Genomic DNA, 10222 nt, shown 5'->3' on the forward strand with positions numbered 1-10222 from the left:
AGACAATTCAATCATTTAATATAAGTTATTGTCTTAATCATTAAAGAAAGATACTACCTATATCATGTATATAACCTATTTTAAAAGTAATACATTATAATTTTTTTTTAAATTGGTGATTTTATAAAATTCATATTGGTTTTTAAATTTATACTCATTCATATGATTTAATTCTGTTGTATCAGGAATTTTAATTAAATATTAATTTGGTTAAACCATTATATCTAAGCAATGAAAAATATCAACATTTTTTTAATTCTTTTAAAAGGACAACAGTCTGACACAGTGGTTAACATCAATACATTTCAGCTTTGAACAGTGTTACTGTGAACAACATATCGATTAGCCTTTTATTAGTGTTTTTTTCAATTTTTCTAGTATAGACATACCATGATGTGATGACAATGTTGCAAACAGCAAACTAATACATGTACCAATGTCAGGCCCTGTGACATTTTTTTTTTAATTGTACGCAAATGATAAAATTGAGAATGGAAATGGGGAATGTGTCAAAGAGACAACAACTGAAGGGTAAATGATTTTGAACTATTTTTTTTTTAATTGCTTAAATAGAATAACCTGTTTTAAGTTTTTACAACGGGTTTGAGGATAAACTAAAGAAGTACACCCAAAACAGATGAAATGTTCAATTTGGTATGTATCCTTATAAGAAAATATTTGAACGTGTAAACAGTAAATTAAAGGTGCTTAAAAAGTTAAATTTATAGTTCAATTCATTCTATTGGGCCACAATATTTGCTTTTCATAGACTTTTTACCTTCATTACATGCCGACAATTCCAAACAACTATATTTCCATTCAGTGTTGATGTTGCAACAAAATCATCAGATGTTGTACTACTGATGCACTCAATCTGAAACACAGAATTAAAGGTATAAGTTATAAATATCTACACCAGTAACATACAACCTGCCAAGGACAGCAGGGCATTTGTTATAGGGATGGATCACAAAAATAGGCTTTCAATTAGTCAGAACTTTTTCTTTTATCAACAATATATATTACTACCAAGCAAATAAAATACAATTTTCCCTGTACTGAGTAAAACAATGTATCAAATTAATTTTTACAACAAATTCTTAATAACTTCAAATATTTAAAAGCAACTGTGATAGTATTATGAATCATCAACCAAATGTATTATGAATCATCAACCAAATTAAACACTGACAAACGGTTTCACCTTCTCTCTAAAAATGTCTTCACATAAAATAATAGGTACCATCTCAAACCATAGATCATTAATCAGATTCATAAACATAAAGAATATTTTTAACTACTTATTTTGGATTTATGCACAAGAAAATTTACCAGATAAAAATAAATTGCATACAAAAGAAGTGAATTTTGTTTTACCTTGTCTTTCTTGTCTCCATGTCTTTTTGCAGGCTGGGAAGCATAGGTCACTGAAAAAGGTAAATGTAAACATTGAAGTTCATATAGAAATAAAGAATAAGGAACTAGCATTTAAGAAATTATCGATAAATTATCTTAACAATATAATAACAACAAATAATCCTGAAAATAGCTACATATATTTACTTATCGCACCGCAGTCAAATTAGCATGTTGTGATTGGTTTACGTCGTCATGTGGTGACCCCTATGGATTCGTAGGGGGTAAGTGAATTTCATAGGAGGGTCATGACGTCACGTCTCCTGTTAATGGTGATGTCATTTATTAATATTGTGTTTTGTTGTTTATTTTTCAACAAAACGCAGCAAAAAAAGGCCAGTGTGCTATAAATTTGTTATACGGTTTAGTACTGACCTCCTATGGACCATAGAGGGTGAATAAAATCCAGATATGGCCTCTTGGCTCATCCCCTATTGATTTTACTAACCCTCTATGGATCCGTATACAATTTTTTGCCTTCTAGTGTTGTTAATGTGCTGCTGAATCTGTCAACTACTTACCACTCAATGGAACATTGTGTGTATACTCCCCCTTTACAAAGGGACATGCTGGAGAATGTCTCTCATGTTCAGACCTAACAATATAAAATAAATATTACAGTATAAAAACATTTACCTTTTAAAAGAAGTCAGTTGTTTCAGTCACGTCTGATCAGAGGTATAATTACATTTTAAATCGAGTTCTTAGACCCCGTTCATGCTAGTATCTTTTGTACCCAACTAAATTTGACTTGATCTAAATAAAACTAGTTAATGTTCACATTATCTTAATACCTAACAATCTCTATCTGTCTAATGTGAACCACTGTGTTCAAACATGTAATTAATTAAACCTATTTACCCATGAAACTGTAAAAACAGAAATGCTTAATCAATTACAAAAAAAATAATGGACAAAGTTGTTATTTCACTTGAATTACAATGTCTTATGTTGATAATTCTGTTTGTACAATTTTTGTTGATTTTCAGACCTTTTATGTTGTAATAAATTGCAAGTATTATTTTGCCCCCATTGATGTTGTAATAAATTGCAAGTGTTATTTTGGCCCATTGATGTTGTAATAAATTGCAAGTGTTATTTTGCCCCCATTGATGTTGTAATAAATTGCAAGTGTTAATTTGCCCCCATTGATTTTGTAATAAATTGCAAGTGTTATTTTGCCCCCATTTATGCACACAAACTATCTTCCATTCAATCGCACAAGTTTATTTTATTTGATCATACCATGGTTCATCAGTTGGTTCCCAGCATACTAGACACACATTACAAGTAAAACACATAGCTCTGTCATCGCCAATAGAATTAGGCTGATGGTAAAATCCTGCTTGTGCCATAGGATCTGGAAGTGCCCATCTGTAATAAACACACAATATTGTTCACTTTCAGAATAAAAATTCCATAACAAATTACTAGAACTATTTTTGTATGTTCTCAGCAAATATTAAACAGATGATAGTTTCTTAACTTTTTTTTATCTACAGTGCTGAACATTAATCAAAATAACATTAGATCATGAAATATACATAGTATTTACAGTCTATGCCAATTTGTATTAGAATTTGTCTGAACACAAAAGAAATTTGATTTTTTTTGCTGTATATTCAATGAAAAAATCCTAAAAATTCTGTCTGACCAAATGATATTTTGTCGGCCATTTTGTCGGACAGAAATAGTTTGGGATACACCGTATTTAGAACACCTACATGAGTAGGCTACACCCTTGTTCCAAATCCAGGATGTCACAACAAAAAGTCATCATGATATTAGACTTACTTGTAATTCATATGAGGCCATTTCCTGAAGGTGTCCTGTCTGGCTGCCTCACTGTACATTAGTAACCTTTCCACTGTAGAACTACTGCTATCAGACATATGGTTGTTCAATAGGTAAGACAAACGATCACTAACAGCAGAGGCTGCAGACAATCCTGGGTTGAACAGACTTAATTTCTTCATTTCTGTTACTAAACTGGAACATACATTCTTTAAAATGCAATGCTGGATTTCTACACAAACAGTGGCCCACTAAAATAAATAAAAAATTTGATAGGATGAACATCTGTTATGAATATCTTTAAGTTTTAACTTTTTCCTGTCTCATATTGAATCAGAAAGAGCAAAAATGTTGACAAACTTGATGCATTAGAAAGTCCAAGTGCACTTTTTTCACCAATAGTACAATGTACGTCAAATACAAAATTAACATACAAATGCATTCATGGTAAAATGTACAACCCTCCAAAAATTAACAGTAAAATCACCAAAAACTATAACAAGTGTTAGCTACAGTACGGGTAGGGACTTATTTTTATGGATGTCTTAATCCGTCTAGTCGGATATGAATAATCGGACATTTTTATGGTAGGTAGTATGGTCATTAATCAACAAATCCAGGTGTGATTGGCAATATATTTGTCCTTTCATCTTAATCCGTGCTGCTAGAATTACGGTTCACTGATTTCAGAATCAGGTTACCTGTAATTTTAACCTCTCAGTCACTTTATTGATTACATCGTTTTTGACATAAAATATTTTTACTGGAGAAAACTTTGTTTTAATAAAAATAGCCTATTTTTTTAATTATGGTTTTTATATTTCAACTGCTATTTATTTTCTAATTTGTTCCTCAAAATTATTTTTGTTCTATGTTCTTTGTTGTTTATTTTTTGTTTTTTTGTGTTTCTGTTTCTTATTTGTTTGCATAAAATTTCAAACATAAATATTTTTACATGTATTCTATTTCTGGAAGCTTACGGTTATTTTTGTTTTACTCGTAAATCCATTAGCAGAATGCTGTCTCCAGGGTTAGTTTGACGCGGCCACATGCAAAATATTTCTATAATATATGTACTTAATATTCAGTCTGTGTTGGGTCAGTTCCGAGATGAAAAAAATAATTACAGTGAGCAATACTTGTATATTATTTGGTAGCTTGCTGATTCTTTGTAGTTTTTACTTTTTACTGTAAACAATTTATTGTCCGAAACTTCAAAGTTGGAGATGTATTAATAAAATAGAACGCAAATAATAACACTAGAAGAAGATATTGATTCTTCCCGGACATAAGTTTATTTTAAGATTTCCGTGTTTGTTGATTATGCTAAATTTATATAATTGATCTGCATTTGGGGGTAGGGGGTAAATAGGGTCCGGATCTCGAAATCCCGGGCTTAAAAACACAAAGTCCCAATTTAAATAAATCAAAATCCCGACATTGCGAATAAAAAAATTCCCAGATCCCGAAAGTGTTAATCCCGAAATCCCGAACTTAAATTAATTGCGTAATATTAATTTACGCACAATCCATGTAAAAAAGGAAACTTGTATGTTATTTATTTTTAACAGCAATTTGTTAAGAAAAATTTGCCGTGAAAAGATAATTCCATGATACACATATTAGTGATTAACAGCGTGTGCACGTGGTTGAACTTTAACTTGACTCCACTCACAATATTATTGAATGCTAATAAAAGATGTTAAAGATCGATTTTGTCCACTGCACGAGATTTTTATATGGCGGGAAATGTCGTAACAGTAAACTCAGGTGACCTTACTGAACGACCGTGGGAAAATCCATTCATGATTAAATTTGATGTGGAATGATTGACAGTATTGTGCGTTAGTTTTGAGGCTCTGGGTCGATTAAGCAGAATAGAAATTTAATCGATTTACATACATGTAAAATCAAAACAAGATTTAGTCTTCTTTAACTTTTTTTTGTTTTATTTTTAGGATTTAAATATTCTACTTTGGAGAACTCCTTTAAACTTCGGAAATAATACAACATCGATTTAAAAATTCTTAGGACTCCGCGAGCAATAGAATGACTAGAAGTATGACGAAAAAGTAAAGACAGCTGATCATGAATAGTACGATTAGCCTTCAACCCCATTGGGATATATATGTGCATTTATTCAATAAACTATATGAGGTTAAATTTTGATTTTGGTGTATCGATTCGTAAAATATATTTATAATAAAAACACATGCTATTTTCATAAAAGAGTCGACTGAGACATGAAAATAGAAAGGCAATATCTCGAATGTCAACAATTTTTTGTTAAATAAAAAATAGGAATGGAAATATGATCACAGCGTTATAAATATTGTATTTAAAGAAACCAATTGTTTGTCTTTCAAAGAGATTAACAGGAAATATGTCAAAATAGAAAGCACGAGTGATCTTTCTGACCAAAATGTTTTACTTGCGAGAAATGATTGACAGGTGTGAATTGATGTAGAGGCTCCAACGGGGAAAGTTGTATCAAAAGGAAAATAGCTTTATTCACAATGCCTATACATATTTTATAAATACGATATGTTGGCCTTATACTTAAAATTGTGTTTCTAATAATAACATATAAAGGAACAGGACGTTAAAAGGGGGAAATAATATAATCATCAATGAAAACTCGTATAATTTACGGGATTGATGTCTCAACAATTTGATTTAAACTTCGATTGAAAACAGTCTTGGTTGTTATTTTGATGAAATATTTACGGTTTACAAATACAAATGCAAATACAAAATAGTTTATTGGCACAAAACTATTAAAATAATTGGCAACACAATATATTGTTAAAAATCGTCTTTATTTCATTTTCAAATTATAAAAAAAAAGAATCCCACATTCATGATATTTAATTTTAATTTTAATTCTAAATATTTAATTTTTAATTTAAATTCTTATATTTAATTCTAATTTCAATTCTTTCTCTTTGAATACAAAGCAATATTTTATAATTTATCTATTCTCCATAAATACAAATATATCTGTACAGGTAAAATTTAATTCTAATCAAGCTGGTACAGATTGATTTACGACCTTCCACTTGGATATTGCACACCAGGTGTTTATTACTCTGGGACAACTGTCCGACCAGTCTGACATCTAGACGGATTAAGGCTTCCATAAAAATAAGTCCCTACCTGTACTGTACATGAGCGCTCAGGCTCTATAACTTCCACGATTTTAATTGGACTTGATTAACTATTTTATCCTAGTCACATCAGACATCTGTACATTGTATGTGCTGGATTCAAATCTTGTTGTAATTTCTTAAGTTGTTCATTGTCAAGTGAGAATTTAGTTATGGTTTCAGACATAAATTCTGTTGAATTATTGATTTTGAGACAACTGTGTGCTTGTCATGTGGTAAGGTCTGTTGAGTGTTGAAAACTATTGAGGTTGAGTTAGTGACCTCTATATGTCCCTCTTGATTGGTCTCTATTATAGAAGTCTTGCCTACTTCTTCCCTTTCACTTGCATATATAATTATGTCTAACAACTCATCTAAACATCAACCCAACAATGTTAGACCTGGGCTTCAAAATAAAGCTTTCGGTGGTCGTGTGTTACCTTTCCTCGTCAGTTTTAATCTAGCGGCGTACTACAGTACATGATATATAAGGCATGGAGATGTTAGTGTTACAGATCAGCTCAATTATCTATAGTAAAGGATCCTACAAATTAATGCAAGATACAGTCACAGAAAGTAGTTATATTTATAAGTACGTCTGAGTCAGTGACAACTCTTCAACAGATTTATCCATCGGATCAACAGCTGGTGATCCGATGGATAAATCTGTTGTAGAGTTGTCATTGACTCAGACGTACTTATAATTATGTCTTACTACACCAATGTAGGAAAATATTAGCATTTACCTCCTAGGGGTTCAACCTGTCACAAAATGAACAATTAAAATAAGTTGAATTGACGTTTTTGCACAAAATTTATGGCACATCCGATAGTGTAGTAAAGACTGAGCTTCTTAACCCCACTATATCTTTTTCCTTGCAGTCTTTTCACAAATTTATAAAATGAATGCAGTGTGAATACATTACCTTTGAGATCTTTAAACTGCCTTTGGTTGTCTCCTGTGTAAGCTCAATGCCCTTTTCTAATTCTTTGACTACCTCATCAACATTGTCTACACCTGGAAGTTCTGCACTTGTTAAAGACTTCAGCAAATGTGTAGCCTGAAATAAATTAGTTTAATATATATATATATAAATATTAATGTATTTCTAACCCTTTTAAGTTGTGTGCTTGTATGTGTATTTACCCCAAGTCCTCCAAATTTGAATATTGCAGATGTACAAAATTTGTATTCTGTATTCAATTTTGAGAAATTTACTGAAAATAGTGGCTAAATAAATTTCTCCTTGGACAATGTTGGAGCTAAGCTTCTTTAGAGAAGTATGGAATCCAAGGACAATAAACTATTAATGTTGCTCACTTGGCCTGGTATGGTGACCCCAGATTTTAATATCAAAGTTTTACATCTTGAGGGGATTTTTTTATTTTCATGGTCATCGGAAAAAATACATACTATTAGTAATGATTACAGTTGTTTTATTATGTTATTGATGATTTCAGAAAAATATGAACCACTGAATACTTTTAATTTACATTGTATACTCATTTTGTAAAATAGATTCAATGTTATGACCTAAAGTATATACTTAAATTAAGCCTATGTACATGATGACATTGATGTACTTGAAAGTTATTAACTAACCTCAGCCAGGGGGATTTCTACTTTCACTTTTTCCTCATTTTTCTTTACTGGAGCTTGGAGAGCTGTATCCAGTAACAGCATCCCCTTCAAATCACTCCGCACTCCAATACATGATTCATCGCAGAACACAACTCTATTGCTTTCTGGTAAATAAATACATCTAACAGCATCAGATCCATGAGCTAAAATACATAAAATCTTACATTAATGATTGTTTCACATTAACACACTTCAAATTATCAAAATCAATTTGGGTGAATTGAAAAAGCCAAATCTTTTTTCTGAACTTATTTTCTACATGTTCTAGAATAAACAGCTTTTTGCTAGAAAATAATCTATACTATTTATTTTTTTTGCAAGGGTCAATATCAAGGTAACATATGATGATGGCCAGACTAAACAGGCATACCTGCCAACTTTTGAAAATGCCCATGGGGGTTTTGGCGTGCGACGACAATTTCAAAGGTTACAATTCTTTGCGATGACTATTTTGCGCGTGCTGTTTTGTAGTCTAGAAAAAGTGTCATATTTGTAAGATGAGCTAACATCCCTTTTTCTGAAGTTTATTTGCATGATTCTAGTTATTATATCAGCAGAGAATATGAACATGTAGCTGTAAGACTAGGAATTATTTTCATGTGTAAGGATACTAAATAGTTGTTGATTTTTTCCAATTTAAAATTATACACAAAGAAGGACCTTTATCAGGTTTGGAACAACTCATAGGGATCCCCCCTCAATTTTAGGACATTCAAACCCACTTTTTAAGTACAAATGAGCACACATTCATATTATTTGAAGAAACTTTTCCCAAAGAACTAATCTGGTATTATATGGTCAACACACATCCAAGAATTTTGATATGTTCTTTCTTCCTTATTATTCAAAATAATTGGACCCTTCATTCATTGTCATTTAGAAAAGCTGTTCCAAATATAATGTCAGAATTTCCCATTTTTAAGTTAATAAATAAATTTTTCTATTTTATTTTTTACAAGAGTGACCCCTTGACTGAGGGTGGGTGGGGGTCCATGTGAAAAATAATGAATATTACATTATACTTTAAATGATTGAATACATAAACAAAATTATGTTACAGCAAGTGTACATGTAATGTCAATAAATTAGTGAATAAACTACTATTTATTATATTCATGGTAGTACTGCATTATTGAAGTTTGTCACTCAGCCATGCTTTTATTCTTATTCTGTGTAAGAACCTCCTTGCAGTTGAAAAATCATTTGCCATGTTCAAGTTTTTACAATTCTGACTCAACAAACAGAGGAATACAACACAAGTTCAATATCTAGCATGTTAAAATAATCTTGAGAGAAAACGTTTTTGATTGGCTGATTAATTTGATCATGAGAAACACACAATTTGATTGGCTGACACGATTTTCCTCCATTGGACACAGTTCAAAATCGGGAACAACAATATTTTTCGTGTAGATTTTCACCAAATCGTGTTTTAGAGGGTTTTTCAGGAACACGATCGTGCAATCGTGACAAAGGGTCAAAATCGTGTAGTACACGCCTAAATCGTGAAAGTTGGCAGGTATGAACAGGTATATAAACTAGCTATATTTGTACATTAGATTAAAGGCATTCATAATCACTTGATAATGTTTCTTTCAAAATAAAAATCTATATCTGTGAATTTCTTATTCATAAATGAAAAATTTACATTTCCATGATTTCATTAACTTGGTAATTATAATGAAAAATCGCTATGTGTCTGCCATTACTACAGATTTCTTGATTTCTTTTTTCCCCTGGTGGTCCTTGAGGAATTACTATTATCTCTATTGCAAAATACTACAATTGTGCCGGTCAGATGCAAATTTGGAGGTCAAAACCTTAGAACCACCACTTTTCCAGAACTCTGTTACTGGACATCACAAAGGTTTCCATAATTTTTTTAAGCCATGATATACATGATAGAAACTATAATCGCTTTTCAATATTTTCAATTTCTAAGTATGAGGTCAACAGTTCAAGAGACTCAGATTCTCACATCAACTGACACAGATTTCCAAATAGGGTCTATTTGGGAAAAGTAAGTGACTCTCAGACAGAAAGGTAACTTCGATATTCTTGATAGTCAAAATATTGCTTTCGGGTCGATCCGGCCCCACGTCGATCCAGCCCAAGTCGATCCGGCCCACGTCGATCCGGCTCCAACAAAAAATATTTTTATAAGGAACAAAAATAAAGATATATATTAATTGTATTTCATAAACATGTATGATTTTTATTATAA

General features: G+C 31.4%; 1 protein-coding gene across 6 annotated transcripts in view; it reads right to left on the reverse strand.

The window, feature by feature from the left end:
- LOC134711984 (baculoviral IAP repeat-containing protein 6-like) overlaps positions 1 to 10222 on the reverse strand; it is a 64610-nt gene that overhangs the window by 53059 nt on the left and 1329 nt on the right. For all 6 annotated transcript variants that reach the window (XM_063573051.1, XM_063573052.1, XM_063573053.1 and 3 more), the window contains exons 2-8: positions 7960 to 8141; positions 7283 to 7417; positions 3211 to 3461; positions 2662 to 2790; positions 1938 to 2011; positions 1378 to 1427; positions 779 to 874 (exon numbers count right to left, since the gene is read on the reverse strand). In XM_063573051.1, coding sequence (XP_063429121.1) covers positions 779 to 874; positions 1378 to 1427; positions 1938 to 2011; positions 2662 to 2790; positions 3211 to 3461; positions 7283 to 7417; positions 7960 to 8141 — 917 coding nt within the window. The remainder of the gene's footprint in view (positions 1 to 778; positions 875 to 1377; positions 1428 to 1937; positions 2012 to 2661; positions 2791 to 3210; positions 3462 to 7282; positions 7418 to 7959; positions 8142 to 10222) is intronic.

This window comes from Mytilus trossulus, chromosome 3, assembly GCF_036588685.1.
Source record: "Mytilus trossulus isolate FHL-02 chromosome 3, PNRI_Mtr1.1.1.hap1, whole genome shotgun sequence".
NCBI classification, from domain to species: domain Eukaryota; kingdom Metazoa; phylum Mollusca; class Bivalvia; order Mytilida; family Mytilidae; genus Mytilus; species Mytilus trossulus.